The 18,723-nt window shown below is 38.4% G+C and overlaps 1 protein-coding gene across 16 annotated transcripts in view; it reads left to right on the forward strand.

Annotated features, from left to right (window-relative positions):
- CDC14B (cell division cycle 14B) overlaps positions 1–18,723 on the forward strand; it is a 79,653-nt gene that overhangs the window by 25,515 nt on the left and 35,415 nt on the right. For all 16 annotated transcript variants that reach the window (XR_006281686.1, XM_038401226.2, XM_038401223.2 and 13 more), the window contains 3 exons: positions 11,278–11,354; positions 15,032–15,098; positions 16,366–16,428. Coding sequence is in view for 15 of the 16 variants with exons in the window: in XM_038401226.2 (XP_038257154.1) it covers positions 11,278–11,354; positions 15,032–15,098; positions 16,366–16,428 (207 nt within the window). In the remaining variant the exon portion in view is untranslated. The remainder of the gene's footprint in view (positions 1–11,277; positions 11,355–15,031; positions 15,099–16,365; positions 16,429–18,723) is intronic.

Below are 18,723 nucleotides of genomic sequence, written 5' to 3' on the forward strand. Positions count from 1 at the left end.
TCCTCTCTATTGGCTGCTGAGTGCTACTGCCAGTGAGCTGGCTGCCGTCTGTTTTGGTGTCACAGCAGCCCATGGTGGGCGAAAGGCATAACTGCAGTGCCTCTCAGGCAGAATGTATTTTCTGCAGAGAAAAATAATCTGTGGGGGACATGAATTCTGTTCATGCGCAGTGGCGCAGAATTCCCCTAGGAGTAACAGATAAAGAGAATACTGCCTCTAGTGATATCTCCTTACCCACTAACCCCATAGATCTTCCATGGAGAGCTAGATTTGTGGACTGAGAGAGGGTTATGTGAAGATCATCCACACATTGCAGAGCTGTACCCCCAAAGGCAGACCTGTCATTAAACTACCTAGAAATTCATATGTGGAATCCCCCTCAGGTCTTTCCATTGTCTGTAGTGGGAACTGAATCATGCTTTAAGAAAAGAATGGCTAAGAAACTGCTTCAGTATGTATGATACATATATATTCAGAGAGACTTATTTAATTTGTAAAATATTTTGTGCTGCTTTTATTTCATTAGGGAAATATATGTATTTAAGCATGTATTTATTCAAATTAAACTTACATGAGTTTAAGTAATTAGGCCCCAGTGCTTAAATAATGTAAGTTCTTGCCTCTGGTAGTCAAGAGTATATTCAGTTATTGGGCAAAATTCTCTAAAGCTCAGTACAGAGAAGTGTAAACGGAATTAATGAAAAATTTAAGTTTGTATGTATATTTAAGCTTTCCAGCCCATTGGCGTATCAGTAATTCTCTTCACTGTTAGGTTGAAGATCTGGGTTTAGTTTCTTGCTTCCTAGGCTGTCAAGTTTGTGAGTCCTTCATGACATTTTGACTTCTGTCAGTTGAGTGGTATGAGGTGCCTGAAGGTATCTCATTTCTACAACCTGCTTCTGTTTCAGTTCTGGAAACATATTGGCCACACTGCAGATTGGGGAAGGGAGGAGTTTGGGTGGGAAGCAGGTGAAATTAGATAGGGGAGGAAGTCATCAGAAGATTCAACAGTGAAATGAAATAGGATTGTGGTTTTACTCTATGGGATGGAGAAGAATACAAACCAAATTGTGTTAAATTGTTACACCAATTTGCTGTTAAATAAGTCTGTTCTAAAATACAGAAATTAAAAAGGGTTTTTTTATTCTTCATGAGAAAGATCAAGGTTCTTATCATTTCACACTTCTTGCCAGTTCAAAAAAATAGAATTGAATGAACTGAAGAAGAGCTCTCTGCAGCTCGAAAGATTGTCTCTTCTGCCCAACATGAGTCAGTCCAGTAAAAAATATTACCTCACCCACCTTATCGCTATCAAATAGAATAGTCCCTTGTAATTAGGATTTTAAAACTGTTGTAGCTCTTAATTTGGAGAGTTACGGGGAACATTTTGGGGCCCATTTTAAGACTTACTTTTAGGGGAATGATCACACTTAAATGTTTTAATTTTAAGGAATTTCTTTTTAAGATAATCCATATCTCTGTATATGTGCTAAATAAAAATTGTTTATCACACAAAGACCTTTTTCCTGTTTTAGGGAACGGTACTGACATTGAATTTTTGCTCTTTTTTTTAACACTCAGAAAGCTGTATAAAAGGTGAGGTGGCACCCCAAGTTTATAATGCAGTAAATGTAAAATAATTAGTACTCCTCAGAGCCTGTCTGTCTAGGAACAATCAATAGTAAGCATTCAAGCGATAAGTCAGTACTATTAACTTGAAAGCCTCTTGCTTTGAAACCTGTTTGTCCTTAACGTTGCAACGATCAATAATTTGTTGTATCGTGTAATCCTTGTAACTTCCACTTAAGCAAATCAAGGCATACCATAGCAACATTTGTCATTGAAGTGAGGTGAGCTATACCGTTCCTGACTTTCTAAAGTAATTATGAAAGTCCTAGTTAACTGTTGTGAGACTGAGATCAATGATTTGAGCAATCATGATATTAATCATAATCATGAGCAAAGGCTGTTCCAACTCTTTTCTTCACCATTAAGTTTTTTTAATGTTTTACCCCCCCCCCCCATCCCTTCTCATTTAACAATTTTTTTTCCCCTCTAGTTTCCAAATGGGCCATCCAGCCTAAACGCTTCTTTTTATATCTACTGCTTTCTTCCAGGTGCGCCTCATGTGCCAGCCAGGCCTAACTCAAGCAGCCAGAACTCTTCAATGTAACATGATCTTCAAGACAAAAAGCAAAGTTTTTGTTTTTAAACAAACTCCTTTAAGATCCCAAATCTATAACAAAATGTAAGTGTCAGAGTAGCAGCCGTGTTAGTCTGTATTCGCAAAAAGAAAAGGAGTACTTGTGGCACCTTAGAGACTAACAAATTTATTAGAATTTAGCTCAAGCTGTAGCTCACGAAAGCTTATGCTCTAATAAATTTGTTAGTCTCTAAGGTGCCACAAGTACTCCTTTTCTTTTTGAAAATGTAAGTGTATTTCTATCACTACATTTACTCTGTTGTGATTTGGAATCTTAATACCTTTCATTTCTGGTTCTACCCTGCACTTTCTGTCATGTCACAGTCTGTTAAATTGTCATTGAAGTGATCAAAATGCACCAGAAGGGATACAAGCTTCTGACCATATGAGATTGGGGTATATCTCACATGATCAGCAGCACAGAACATGCATTTTACTCAAACACAAAGGCTGGGGGCTAAAAGTATTTGGTTTAATTATTTAAAAACAAAGCCAACTTTGTGTCATCCTTAAGGCAGAACTGTCTTTATCTGGAAGCAGTCTATATTATTTAGGCCTTGCTGTTCTACCAAACAGAGCTTCTTTGAGATGATCTATAATGGCTTCTTTTGATCCTCACCAGAACTTAGGTGTGGATGGAGAAAGCCACCTTCTTCCATCTTTGTGTCTGTACTCAGATAAACCAAATTTAACCTCCTGGGTTCCAGCCCCTCTTCCCTAACTCCTATCTCCCTTTGCTGCATTAATTTAGTAACAGTGTTTCTTTTCTCAGGCATGGCACTAATTATGTATTTGGAGGGCAACCCTCCATGGGTACCACCCCAAGAACTGCTGTAATTCAGGTCACCTTCTCCAGGACTCATCTCTGTACTTTGTCTGTTTTCTCATCTTCTTTCTTCAGGGTAAGCAGTGTTTCCTTCACCCATTCTGATCCATGGTGCTGTTCTGTTTTTGCTATCTCAATTTGAAAATGGCACACCTAGGAAAAACAGTATTTTGGAGAGAAGGAGGGAGCTGTAGGAGCAATAGCCCTTCTGTTTGTGATACTCAGTGCTCAGCTCCTCTTTTAGTGTTTGCACAGTGATTAATCTTTGGCTAAGGCTATATGGGGTGTATATGGAAAGGAATTGACAGCAGTGTATTTTCGGAGGGAGGAAGTATAAGACTCCATTACTTATCCTTCATTTAAGCAAAACCTGCCTTGAGTCTTGTCTTTCTCCTTCAGAATTTGCCCTTTACAACATTTCTCTATTCTGACTTATTTTAAAAAGTTGTAGAAAAACTGTTATCATAACTAGCATTCACAGTAGCAGTTTAATCTCACCTCTCTCTCTACCAGGCTTTTCCAGTAGCCTTGAAGTTTACTCCTTCTTGTACTTACCTGATTTCCCCTTCTTCCTTGGTAGAAGTAAGGCTGTGCAGGATGTGCTTGTACTTAAGACAGTGCTCCCTTCTAGTGTGTCCTCACTAGACTCTGCAGCTAATGGCTTTCTTGGGCTATCTTCCCTCCTCGCTTGCAAGGCTTTTTAAGATTCTTCCTTTTTCATGATTAACTCTTGAGTTTTTCAGAGATGGGAGGGTTTCTCTGCTCATGAATTTGTTTTGATCCACTTTAATTGTTTAAAAAAACAAATAACCGCTTATCTTTCATTGGCCATCTAGGTGTTTCATGACAACACAACAGATTTAACTCTGACCTTTCGGTTAATTTGATGTATTTTTTATCTTGATTCTGCTATTTAAATATTTTCTTGTAAGACATATGATTAGGTGGGAAATATTAGTTAATCAGCTGTTGAGAATCTTTTTTTGTAAAATATTTATATATTTTTGAGAAACCGCAATCATCCATGTAATAGAACTGTTCAATATTAATTTATGGTAAAATGTGTGCATCCGTGTGGACTTGCATTTGAGGCTGATCTACGTGCTATATATGTACTGTAGATTCTAGGTTTGTTCAGAAGTGGGTGATGTTTTTGTTTGCAGTTTACAGCTGTTAGAATTATTATTTTGGGTAAGTGTTAAAGCAGTTGTCATGACATAATAAATCTTACACTTCCCATAAGCATATTTCATTATTTTCTTGGTTTTAAGTGGTTGAATTTTGTAAATGATATGATTAATTTGCTATCTTAAGTAGATTTTAAAATTAAGGATTTTTTGTTGGAGGGGAGAGTGGAGGTGGAGTTTGAATGTTCAGAGTACTTTGAGTACTGTCTCATTTCAAATGCTATAAAAGTGTTTTGTATCACTAGAATACAGAGTTGGTTTGTTGCAATTTAACTGTTTTGAATTAGATTTAAGAAGGCTAATCTTCTGTAAAAGGCAAAGTAGCAATGTAAAATAATTTGTATGGTGACACTACAGAATGAGGTAAAATTCTTCTTTGATAACCCTGTGTAGTACTAAAGTTTAGGATGCCTCCTTCAGATGGAACTTTTTCCCTTGCTGTTATTAACTGTTTATCCCATCTCTCTTAATGTATTTAATAATTGCACTGTGGTTTGAACAATCTCTTGTTTAAAATTCTAGGTTATCACCAAGTTTTAGTAAAAGAACAATTCTTTCCTTCATCCCATGGTATATATTGCTACACATAAAGGTCACTTTCTAAATTTTCCTACAGAGCTCATTCTTCTTGACAGGAGAGAGGATATGCAGACTAGACTATCCATCCTCTTTTGTGTAATCCAACTGATGTCAATAGGATTATGTACAAGGGCAGGGATTTGCATGAGTTGTGTTTGTAGGTATCTGCAGAAAAGTATACTTATTTGGAAAAAAATCTTCTGTTCTCAACTCTTAACAAACTTGCACCCCATATTCCTTAACTGTAAAGGTAATTAGCTAGGGTGATATTATGCTCCCATTGCTAATTACAAGCATATTATTTATGTATTATGAGATCAGGATTTTTTTTTATGTATATAAAGCCAACAGGGAATTTTAGATCATCTGGAACAGTAGTAGTGTTTTATATATGTTGATCCATTGATGAAACTGCAATGGATTATTATGGTTGACTGAAAAATGTCTGTTCTATATTAATAAATTAACTGACAGTTACTTACCATATTTTTAAAAAAAACCTTTTGAACTGTGCTTTTGTATAACAGTAACCCCCAGTCTTTTGGAGTGAAACTTTTTCTGTGTATGCACACTCGCATTTAAAATAAATATAAAATATATGTATTGTACAGATATTGTATTAAAAGTGTTAGATAATGGTATTTTCCTTCTTTTAAAAACAAGTTTTTATTGAGCAACTAGCTGCTATGTGAGTGAAAGACTGTTTCCTGGAAAATGAATAGATTGATAACGAGAACAGTTTTAAGAAAAATTGGACATGTGCAATTTTTGTAGATTGTTTCCCATTTCATTTTTGGTATGATCTTGTATTTTACCAGCAAGATCTATTTGGATAGATCACTTGATATATTTGCTTGATTATTTGCAGCCTGTTCTCTTCTTAATATCATCTTCAATTTGTTGCATTAGTGAAATTAAAAAATTCACAAAAAGGTTGTGTGTGTATGCAAGGTGGAGGGAGGGCTTGCACCTGAATACTAGAAAATAACCAGGGGTTTTATTAGAAAAAGCTTACATTATGTATGCTAATAAACCAATCTCAACTTCAGGGTCTTTATCCCCAAAAGGCAAACCCTTTTCTTTGTTCCTTTTTTTTTTTTTTTTTGCCTAAGACCTAGTTCTCTGTCCCCTAAATTTGCAAAACGTGTTAGGAACTCTGTCTTCATCCTATACTACTCACGACACCAACACTTTAATCCTTTTTTTAATCTTGTACTCTGAAATCTCAGATGTACTTCTAATCTTACAATGTGTCTCTTAGGGCAGGTCTACACTCCGGGATTAAATTGACCTAAGTTATGCAACTCCAGCTATGTGAATAACATAGCTGGAGTTCACATAGCTTAGATTGATTTATTGCGGTGTCTACTACGCGCTGGGTTGATGGGAGAAACTCTCCTGTCGACTTACCTTATGCTTCTCGTTCCGGTGGAGTACCAGAGTCAACAGGAGAGCAATTTGTGGTCGATTTAGCGGGTCTTCACTAGACCTGCTAAATGATCCCTGGTGAATCAATCGCTGCAGCATCGATCCACGCAAAGTGTAGACATGCCCTTAGTTACCTTTTCTACCCTTACAGTCACACTTCTCTAGCTCCTTCGCCTCTTCCTTGAAGCAAGTACTTGTCTTCTGAAGAAATCTTCTCTCAGCTCCCACTTGCCTCCAACTATTGCCCATCTCCCTCTTCCCCTTTACCTTCAAACTCCTGAAGCAAGTGGTCTTTTCCCATTCACTAATTCTCTTTTCCAGTTCTTTCTTCAGTCCCCTGCACTCTGCTTACCACTTCATTCCAATGAACTTGCTCTCATTAAACTCTCAAATGACCTTTTCTTGATCAAGTCTCATGGTTACTTGCTCAAGTTCTAAAATTTCTCGGCCATCTTCAGATCTGTTGATCAATCTCCTCCACAATTTCTACACCCTGGTTTCTGCAAATCCCATGTTTCTTTAGATCATATCCTCAAACTCTTCTTCACTGTTCCCTTGGAACACTGGGATGCAGCTTCACCTCTCTCTCTTCCCCTCCCCCCCATCCCATCTTGTTGTCAGTATACTTTGGTCACCTCCTCTGCTTCCTCTACACTGTGCTTACTCCAGTAGATTCAGTCAACCGCTCTGTGCCAGTGATTCACAAATCTATTTTGCTACTCGCACCTTTCATCGTCTAGTTTAGTCTTACATGTTTACTTGTGTGGCCAAGATTTTCTCTTGAATGTTCTCTTGCCAACTTGAGTTTATCTTCCGTAAACCCTTCCTCTTCCCCTTCCTTTGTTACTGTTTACAGACCATCCTACCTGTACTCCAAGCTCACAATAAGTTCAGCATCATCTTTGTCTATACTTTCCTTTCTCTCCCATCTAGTCATCAGCAAATCTCATTGCTGCTTGCTCAACCATATTTCTATAATTTGACCATTAGTTAATATCTGCATTGGCAAGGCACCTCTCTTCGCTGTGACTACTATAACCTCCTCCACTGTGCAACTGCAAAGATTTTTTTTTTTTTTTTTTAAAAACATGTATAGCATTTCTTCGTAGCCTTCCATCTATGGTCCAAATTTCTTGGTCAAGGTATAGGCAATGTCCAGACTCCAGATAAAATAAGAATAATAAAAAAATGATAATAAGTAAATAAAAATGTTGGGGTCCATTCAGGAACTTCTGGCTGTCCGGATTTGGCACATGGTCCATTATTGACCACTTTGGTGTAAAGGCTGAGCCTCTCCATTTCCTTTAAAGCACCCATAACATCACACCTACTCACTATATATCCTGTACCCAAATTCTATGCAAGCCACTTTTTACTGATGGGTCCATGTTTCTCCTTCATCAGCACTCATCTTTGCAACTTATGTGCCATCTCTTACGTGTAGAGCAGTGGTCTCCAACCTTTGTACACACAAGATCACTTTTTGAATCTAAGTGCAACCCAGGATCTACCCTGCCCCTTCCCTGAGGCCCCGCCCCACTCACTCCATCCCCCATCCCTCCGTCGCTCGCTCTCTCTCCCATCCTCGCTCACTTTCACAGGGCTGGGGCAGAGGTTGGGGTTCGGGAGGGGGTGCAGGTTCAGGGCTGGGGCCAAGAGGTTCGGAGTGTGGGTGAGAGGAGGCTCCGGGCTGAGCCTGGGGCAGGGGTTGGGATGAAGGAGGGGGTGTAGGGCTTGGGTGCAGGAGCATTGGGGTGCAGGAGGGGGTATGGATTTCTGGCTCCGGGAGAGGGTTCAGAGCTGGGGCTGGGGTGTGGGAGGGGTTTTGGGGTGCAGGATGGGGGGTAGGGGATGCAGGTTCTGGAAGGGGGCTTAAGGCTGGGCAGGGGGTTGGGATGCAGGAGGGGCTATGGGGTGTGTGCTCCCGCTGGGCACCACTTACCTCGGGCGGTTTCCAGTCGCCATCACAGCAGGACTAAGGCAGGCTCCCTGCCTGCCCTGGCCCAACACCACTCCTGAAAGCAGCTAGCACACCCCTGCATCCCCTGGGGGGTGCACTTGGCTCTGCATGCTGTTCCTGCCTGTAAGCTCCCATTAGCCACAGTTCCCCGTTCCCGGCCAATGGGAGCTGCGGGGTCAGGCTTGCAAGCAGGAGCATCGTGCGTGGAGACCTGTGTCCCCGTCCCCCCAGGGCTGCAGGGGTGTGTTGGCTGCTTCCGGGACTGGCGTGGGACCAGGGCAGTCAGGGAGCCTGCCTTAGCCCTGCTGCGCCACCGGACTTTTAGCGGCTGGAGATCACAATCGACTGGTAGAGGCTCCAGGATCCACCAGTCGATCGCAGTCTACGGGTTGGTGACCACTCTCCCTCCAGAACATTCTCCCTCCAGAAGTTCATCAAGATCATTCCCTGTCTGCACAAGTTCTGAAAAACTCAGCTATTCTGTGAAGCTTCCGTCTACAGTGATTTGTGCTCCACACGGATTCGCTCTTTAGGTCTTGTCTACCCTGGAAAATGACATCCTGTTACTGTGTGTGTGTGTGTGTGTGTGTGTGTGTGTGTGTGTGTGTGTGTGCAAATATTACACGTCAGCCATAAATGTAGTTAAGGACTGCTGTGCTGAAAGTCATATTTACTGACATAATTTTAAAAACAACTATCCTTCTCTGTATGCTGAGCATTAAGATTGTGTGTTAACAATTTGTGTGTTTAAAATCATGCTATAACCATTTTACTGCTCAGATCAGGTCTCCATTTAAAACTTTTGCCAGTATAACAATGTTGTTTAAGGGTGTGATTTTTGTTGTTTTAAATAACACTTCTATACTGGCAAAAAAAGTGCTTTTGGTAGTATAGTTTATTTCATTTGGCAAATGTACTCTTTTGCTAGCATAAACTGCATCTACGCAAGGAAAATAGATGGTATAAGCTGCATTTCTACTTTTCTAGTGTAGACTATGCACTAGTGTAGCCCCTTACTGTTTGCTTGCACCTCTAGTTGCTATTCCTGTTCTGTGGGGAAGGGAATCTTGTTTTCCTAGTACAGTTGATGGATTGTAGAGTGCTTTGTGCAGCTTTTGGCACTATGTTAAAGGTTGAGAATAACTAGTGCTGCTGGATGTGTCGTGTCCATTTTATCAAAACATGCTTGACTATTCTTGGAATACAGCCTATACATCCAAACCATGTAATTGATAATTATGGTGTTAAACTACATCGTCCTCGGAATGCTAATTGGATAGACATCTGAGGAATAGTCCTTGAACAATATTTTGTACTTAATTTTAGTCTTTGTCCCTGGATGTTTGTTTGAGTAAAAGAAGGCAATTTTTTGGAGGGATTCAGAGTATTTAAATGACCAAAAGTAAGTTAAAATACATACCTGTTTAAAAAAGTTTTATTTTTGTGTCATCCTGCTACTAGCAATGTTAAATATTTTCCTGTTTATCCTCCTTGCAAGAGGAAAACCAATAAAAGTCAACACTTTATTTTATGTCGTTTTATGTTATGTCATTTTATGTTGTTTTTGAAAATGTTTCCAGCTTTGTTACCAACATGGTTCCCCTCACCCATGATTTTGTTTAACTTCAGATCTGGCTTTACAGCTGTGTAACTGTAATTACAAGGCAATGCCAGCTGCTGCTTTTTTTTTTTTTTTTTTTTTTAAAGAAAATATGCCTAGAAAAAGTCTTAAATGGTGAGGGAAAATTTTAAGTAGATACTTTTTTACTTTATTTCTGTCTAAAAACAAACAAAAATACTGTTGGGCAGAAATTTTGGGAAAAGTGGCTGTTAGCACAAGAAATGTGAATTGTTTGTCTAATTTGAATGATCTTAAAGTACTTTGTTTGTTTTTTAATTTGACAAAGATTTAGGAAGTAATTTAAAATGTTAAAACATCTCAACAATTTAAACATTTTTAAGATTTATACTTCAGTAAAGTACAGTGTTCTTATATAAAGTTTTTTCTTTATATTTAATAACATCATCCATACGAAACAATAGTTCTAATGAGAGATGGCAAATGTCCGTCACAAGGACTACTGTAAACACTCTGGCCTCATCTTATAGTTGGAAACTGACCCACTCCTGTCAACAGTGCCCTTTTAACCAGTGTTGAAAATGGTGTAACATCTAGTATATAGTATATAGACGGGACAAAATTGTTTTCAGCACAGTCACAGAAAGGATGACTGATTGAAAAAACAATTTATAGTACTTGTTCAAGAGAAACCATTGCTGAGAATGGCTGGCAGCTAGGGATCAATCTCCTGGTGCAGACAGCTTTTTAGACATAATCTGTAAGGAACTGGGGTCTTGGGAAGCTGGCATCCTTTGCTGATTTCTTTTAATAGTAAAATGTTTTCAGTACTTAGTACTAGATATATTTTGCTCTCATTATGTTCTTGGGGTTTCTTACCTTCTATTAAATTGTAGGCTGCTTATTTTTTTTGTGACATCTGTATTTAATTAGTGAACACTGCTTAACCTAGTGTTTGTTCAGTTTGTGCATTGAAGGCGATGCAAGATTTGGAATACTGTGATCTCCTACAGCTCCAACATTAAAAGGATCAGCATTCCCCCTTATTACTGTATAGCAGCTTTGCAGATGGGCAGCTTTATTGCTTTGCTAGTGCTGTAGAGGTTGTGTTCTCTTTTATATTTCTTTTAAATTTTAATCACTTTAAAGTTTGTACAAAATTGTCCAAGAATTTTACTATTGCATTTCGTACAATAGTGTCACAAAAGCACTTTCGCTGGGATCTGAAACTCAACACAAATCCTGATGTCTATACAATGGATGTTATGATTCATAATCTAACATTAATATTGGCCAGTATGTTATATAGTATATGCTTTGCTTCTGTGTACCACATAATTGTTTGCTTATATTCTTTTGTTCTTGATGCTGTGCTTATAGGAAAAAGACATTATCAAGCATATGGTATTTTTTTATGGCATTTAGTTTAATATTTTACAATAAACATTGAACATTATTAATGGGTAGCTTAAAGTTACCATTAAAAATTATTTTCTTTCCTTCTTCCAAAAATAGATAATATACTTAAGAGAATCACCTGAAGATGTGTACAGGCTCTTATTGGCTGGAAACATATCTTATCTTCCTTTCAGGTAAATATAAAAATGTTAGAATTCTGTGTGTCATGATCTCTGAATGGTGTTCAGAGGCACAGAGTTTGGGACCCTTGCCTATGACTGTTGCACATGTGAACACATTTGGCAGTCTCTGATGAAAACAAGGTCAGATAGTGAAGGGATATTGAAGGTCAGTACTGAGGTGTGCTGGCAAACCTACAGTATATGAGGAAGCTTACATAACTATTTACTTTTATTAGCTTTTTTTCCTCTTTTGAATTCATACTAAAAAGAGAGATTAGAACAGTTAATGATAATGAATTCTAAATTAATACCATTAGTCGCCCAGTCTGAATTCTCTTAACCTCATACTAAAATATCTATTTATATAAATATTTTGTGGTGACTGCAATAATTTTGACGCATCTTTTCTGTCACTTGCTGAACACGCTCCCCAAAAATAAATGCTTGATTATTTAGTACTTCTTTGTGTAAAATGAAATTTTTACCAATGAGGAAACATCTAAAAATAAATAAAAATAAAAAGGTTGCTTCACCTCTGAGGGGATATAATCTTAGGTATCCCAGACTATGGACTTCTTGTTGCCATTTTGTTTTTATCCAGTAGATAAACAAGTTTGATAGGTCCTTTTCATGAACAATTTTGTAAAGTTCTCCCAAGAACTAAAACAATAAGGCTTTCAAAAGTTAGATAAAACTATCTAACAATCAAACAGGCTTTCATAAAATGCAGGAAGTTAAAGGGAGAACCAAAAAACTCCAGTTTACTATCTTGACGTTTAGATTTATAGTGTGATCCGTTCACTCCTGACTCTAAAAGCAAGTGAGCATTTCTTATCAGAGCAACTGTCTCATGTTTTTCTCCCTTTTTTGGGAGCAGCAAGGTTTTCTGTAATGTCTTGGTTACAAGGTTTTCTCTAATGTCTAATGTTCTGGTATGCTCCCTTTCCCTTATCAACAGTAGTAGAGCTTTGGGAGCTGTTTTTGCCTGTTTTCAAAGTTCCAATAAATGGCAGTAATGGGACTCTTCTTGAGGTGCAGCTCTCTCTTATCTCTCTCCTCCCCACTCTTTTTAACTGTGATTTTTACCCTCCCAGCAGATCGTGCATCCATTTCTGGGAGTAACTTTTTAGAGTGCATAGAATAAATTCAGAGTTTATGAAAGTTGTTAGATAGACTTGGTGACAATGAATAGTGACATTATTTATCCATAAAATATGGAACAATGCAAGGTTCTCCAAGCTATGTCAGTGTGCTCTGGGATTGAGAGGCGTTCAGCCTTCATACCTGTTGAATCGTCCATGCCTCAGAGGCTGTCAAGAAGAGTGGTGATGTCAGTTGTGATTAGTACTGCAGAGAAACTTGTAGAAGAGACCACCTAATCCCCTATTATTTATTTATTTATTTTTGGTCTCATCCTCTAGTCACCTAAGATAGGTTTTACTATAGTTACTTAGTGCTACAGATACATATGGTGACTATAGAAAGACCAGGTCCTTTGTCTGAGGTGCTTGCAATCTAAATTGGATGACAGTGGAAAAATAACAGACTGAACTGGGGATGAGCGCATAGAAAAGAAGCTATTGCAGTAGACAACTGGCAATGTATTATTTTTCAAGGGAAGGTGATCGTGTTTGTTTTTAGAATTTATTTTAATACTTTTTTTTTAATCTCTCTATTTTAGTACCTTATTTAGAACATCAAAAAGTGTTTGTTTAGTGATGGGAAAATGAGTTAATTCACCCCGCTGACTTTTATTGTTTATTTATATTGCAGTAGTACCTAGAGGCCTTAAGCGTGGTCCCATGGTGCTAGGTACATATGTGTATGACAAAAATGGATCCTGCCCCAAAGAGCTTATAACCTAAGATGCAAAGGGATTTGGAGGAGTGTGAGGTTGTTTATTGTGCAAGAGGGGACCTTCCACAAGGGTAAAGGTGGTATGACGATAAGCATAACATAAGGGGAAATGAGAGGAGCTGAGTTCTGGCAGCAGCATAGCTGTGTACAGCCTTTGGAATGAAGGGTGAAATCCAGGCCCCATTAAAGTAAATGACAAAACTCCCACTGAACTCTGAGGGACCAGGATTTTGCCCATGGTGTTCAAGCCTGATGCAACTAGAAGGAGGAAGCCACTGAAGAGAATTGTGAGTTGAGATGGTGCTTTAGGGTCCTGTTCTTTTTAGATTATGTCCATACTGACTATTCATTAGCCAGTGAGAGAGGAACTGCTTTTTGCAATTAGATAATAGTTACTTGTGATCTTTCCTAATAGAGAAATTTATATTAAAGTCTTAGAGAAATTCTCTGTATCCTATAGTCAGTTTCCTGAATGAGTTCCTTTTCTTTCTGTTACTTCCCTTTCCCCTTCCTCCCCCCTTCACACTAACTCGTTAGAGGAGGGGAGAGTGCAGAGAGTAAATGCAGCCAGATCTCTGAAATTCTCACTTTTGTCATTTTTAGTCAGAATATTATAACAAAGTGTCTCTTTTACACATTAAAAAAAAAACCCTAAACCAGACACTACCTCACTCTAATGCCTCAAACAGCACAGTTGCTCGTGAGAGTCGCAGGTAATAAATCTGTAGCAACAATGAGGGATAGACATGACCATAGAGAGTGGTAAAGTGAAGAGAGACTTTAAATCAGTGACACTCCAAATATGTAATCCCATAGTGCATGATGAAGTAGACAATTTAAAGTGCTTCTTTCCATGCACTGGCAGAAATGGAGGAGAGAGGGGAGGAAGTGTTGCGTGCCACTATAAATTGCCATTGACAGCACCATTACTGGCTTTCTAAAATATTTGAAACCCAACAGTTATTCCACTAAAATATATAATCCTGAAATTCAGAGACTTTTTTTTTTAAAAAATATAATAGGAAATAGGGTTTTCCTACCTTAGATCAGTTCCAAGTTCATGGTTTCATCAGTTTCATTGAGTCATTTCTTTGTCAATAACTGACATAGTATCAAGAACATTCTATTCCTACATCAAGATGATTTAAGAAGAATGGCGGGGAAAAGAGCTATAATGAAAACCAGACTGTTATTTTTAAGCATAGTCCAGCTAAATATTTTAAATCTGTAAGCTTAGGAAAATTCTCTTTAAATATTACTATAGCTATTTCTTTAATCTTTTGTTTAGAAAAATTAAACTGCCATATATATTTAATATTTAAATAGGGAATGTTGGTGTTAGAAGTAATTTGAGTCTTATCCATCCACATATGCAGTGTTTTTATCAGATTCCAAAAATCTTACAATACACAAGGAATCGCAGTATACAAACTATTTTCTAAAAAATGTTTATTTTCAAACATCTTTCAGGAAGTGGTGATGTCCAAATTCACTAAACTGCCAAAGTCTTTTATTCCCAACAAAAACTGAAAGTGGCAGTTCTGTTGAAAAAAGGTGGCTGAAATAAACTTAATGTTGGATCGTCTAAGTGTTTTAACATAAGATACCAGTAAACCAATCAAAAATAAATTAAAACTTAAACTTCAAGGTTGGAAAACAGAAGAGTGTTTTAAAATAACTAATAATCAAATCTTTTTACTGCTGGCTCTTGAGAAATAACATTTTAATTCATTTAGTCTTGGATCTGCATGAGGGAACTTGGGCAGTTTTGCTTATGAAACTAGAAATGCTATCAGCTGTCAAAATTGATTTCACATGTTTGTGTGTTACAGGGATGCTTCATTTGGTACTTGCAATTTTCATCTAACATTGCTTGACTGCTTTCATGCAATAAATAAGGTAAGTTAAAATTATAATTTTTAGTGATACATTTGTCAGCTAATTATAATACAGCCAAGATTAGCTCATGAAACTAAGGGCCTTATTATTTGACCTTCACCACAGCAATGTGTCTGACTCTGCCTAGTCTATACAACTTGTATAGTAATTGAGCTCCTGTGACTGCTATCTGGGGAATCCAGTGAACATGTATAGGTGCGGTCTAGCACCCTAATATAGAGCAAGTTCTTCCCTTGATGGGAGTTACCTAGAGAAAATCTTAGCAGGAGCCATGGAGTCAGATGGGCAAAACTGTTCAGGCCAGTCAGTTTACCTCTAACACCCTGATATTAATGTGGAAATTGATAAGTGTTGGACCAAACAGTCCTCCATGACTGGTCTTCCAAACAGTCAGCATGGTAAATATTATAAAGGGGTTTTGTGTAACTTAATGATGACTGTGTAGGAGGGAGCCTGCGTAACTCTGTGGACTTATTGTTTCAACATTTGTTTCTGAGCTTGAAAGACAAAATACCTGAATCAGACAACTGGTTGCCAGGCCCCTTCATTCCTTCTGCACCACTAATTTAGTCATCCAAGGGTTTATTGCAACTCCTGAGTGTATCTACACTTGGGGGAGAGGGGCAGGCAGAAGTAGTAGTTGTGGCAGCGATCCTCAGAAACCTGGTCAGCTGACTCAGGCGTGTGCTATAGGGTTAAAAATAGCAGTATAGGTATTCCCTCTCAGTTTCTGAAACCTGTCACAGGGATTTGATTTAGGACCCAAGATGCAGCCGCAGCAGGAATGTTTGCACTGCTATTTTTAGTTCATGGAGCAAGCCTGGCAAGCCTGAATTAGTTGACTGGGTTCTGAGACTTGTTGCCATGAATGATTCTATGGCCAGATTCTGGTTTTATTTTTAAGTGAAATCAGAAAAGAGTGGGCTTGCTTATTTATCGTTAATTGTATTGATGTATATGTAACATGGACACAGGAATGGAGGGGTTTGCTTTGGACCAAGACTGAATGCTAAATATTTTCCACAACTCCTGCATTTTCACAAGTGTTAAAATGTTTATGAATTCAGTTGAGTTCAGTCCAATTAGTAGAGTTAATATAATGAGGAAATGTTACTCTGGCACAGTGGTGAAAAATAGATCATAGAATCATAGGACTGGAAGGGAATGCGAGAATCCACTGTAAGGGGTATGCAGAAATTTAAAATGGTGATGCATTTTGTGTTTTGATGAAGGTTCTTTTTGTTAAAAGTTATATTGTGGATTTTAGGCTTTGCGATATGGCTTCCTGGATTTCAGTGCTTTTGATGTAGATGAATATGAGCATTATGAGGTAAGTGTGTGGGGGGATAAACACTGAACTGTGACTTAAAAAACCTGGGGTCTATTTCTGTCCTGGTGGTTTACCTGGGGCTAGTCATTGCCCCTCTCTGTGCCTCAGTTTCCCCATCTTTAAAATAGGAATAATGATATTGATGTTCTTTGAGATGCTAAAGTGTGTTGAGATCTATTGATGACATATAAGCACTAGATGGTGGTAGTGTTACTCTTACTATAAATGCGAAGACAGTTTTTTTGTGATATGCACTATTGCTTTTGTCGCTGTCAGTTCCGTTTCTGCTTTTAAAACCGCTATTACCATACATTTTATTTAAGGATCTAAGAGAGCAAGATAGGTCATTTAAGTTTAAACACGGTGGAGTTAGAAGTCTGCATTTGTGGCTTTAAGCTCAAGAGATGAAAGAGCATAGGAAGTAAAGTGGAGTTGAGGTATCTGGAAAGATGTAGTTGGTTAAAGATACTTATTTTTCCACATCTGATTTTTAACCATTGTAGGATGATGATGATAAACTTCAGTTCAAATGGCACTTCTCAAAGGCAGGATCTTACTCTTGGAGAAGTTAATGAGCAATTTGACAAATTCTAGCTAATCACTAGGATCAGTTGGAATTCATTTAAAAGAAACGTAAGTGGGAAGTAATAGAAAGGTGACAAAAGTACAGACTTTAAAAAAAAAAAAAAAAAAAAAAAAGTAATAATTGATCTTGGGAATTCCAGACCCATGAAATTCACCTGCATTTATGGGAAATTCCTTGTGTGTAACTGTACAGCTAAACAGTCTACAACACTTGGATAAATACACTCTCTTAAAGGCAAAGAAGCATGGTATTGTTAGGGGCTTATTCCTTCACCCGCTCACTTCCCTGGTCCATCGGGTATTGTTGCTCTCTGTTCATGCAAGAAGTCCAAAGGTGCAAACAATTCGATGTTTATTGGGGTGAACTTCCAGCAAGCAGTGATTCAATTTCCTTCCTTAATGTCCCCCTTCCTAGCTCTGACACCACATAACCTTGCCTGTGTCACTGTTCCCATTCCCTCCCTTAGCAAAACATTATTCCAATTTTCCTATCCTCATTCCTCCTTTTCTTCCTGATTGACTGCTGACTATATAGTGAAACTTGAGTTCTGCTTAGCTATACCTTAACCAATCACTTTACTGAAATTTAACTAACCAATCCTAACATATTGTAACTTGATTATTTAACCAATTATATCCCACCACCTTAATTAGTTTACACCAAGCAAAATTAATTATGCAGCAGACAGAAACAGTCACAGAACCAGACAGAGATTATACAGACAAACAATAGGGAAATGGAGACTACAGTGAAAGACGAACAAAGAAATGAGGATTTCACATCCTAGCTATTGAAAAGTGAGTTCTTGCCAGACAGGATGCTATTAAACTTTGGCCTGGGCTACACTGGGGCGGGGGGCATTGAACTAAGATATGCAACTTAGTAGTAGAAGTATCTTAGTTCAACTTATCTGGCTGTCTTCATGGCGGCAAGTCGACCGCAGCAGCTCCCCCGTCGACTCCGCTTACTCCTCCTGCCAAGGTGATGTACAGGTGTTGATTTGGGGATCGATTTTATTGCGTCTAGACGAGACGCAATGAATCGATCCCCGATAGATCGATCACTCCCCGCCGATCAGGCGGTAGTGAAGACGTACCCTAAGTTTCCTTTTACATCTTCTAGGCACTTCCCTTTCTCTGGGAAGTGATAGGCATTATCAAGGAGGTGATAGGAATTATCAAAAAGAAAAGGAGTACTTGTGGCACCTTAGAGACTAACAAATTTATTAGAGCATAAGCTTTCGTGAGCTACAGCTCACTTCATCGGATGCATTTATCCGATGAAGTGAGCTGTAGCTCACGAAAGCTTATGCTCTAATAAATTTGTTAGTCTCTAAGGTGCCACAAGTACTCCTTTTCTTTTTGCGAATACAGACTAACACGGCTGCTACTCTGAAACCAGGAATTATCAAGACAGGATTGTATTCCTAACGGCCCAATAGCACCTTATTTCAGTGTGACTAGTTTGGAATGTGAGGATGTGACCAGTCGCTTCCCTGCTTATGGCTGCCTCTGCTGCTTAGCCAAAGGCCTTAGCCTAAGAACATGGCATCAGACTGTCACAGTAAGAGCAGGCCCCTTACACCGGCAGACAATGATTTTGATTCTTTCTTTTATACCTCTATAACTAGCTAGGTGATAAGAATACACCTAAATTCTTAGAGTATAGGCCTTTACAGACAGGCCTGAATATCTATATCCTAACATGTA

Source organism: Dermochelys coriacea, chromosome 5 (assembly GCF_009764565.3).
Source record: "Dermochelys coriacea isolate rDerCor1 chromosome 5, rDerCor1.pri.v4, whole genome shotgun sequence".
Taxonomy (NCBI): domain Eukaryota; kingdom Metazoa; phylum Chordata; order Testudines; family Dermochelyidae; genus Dermochelys; species Dermochelys coriacea.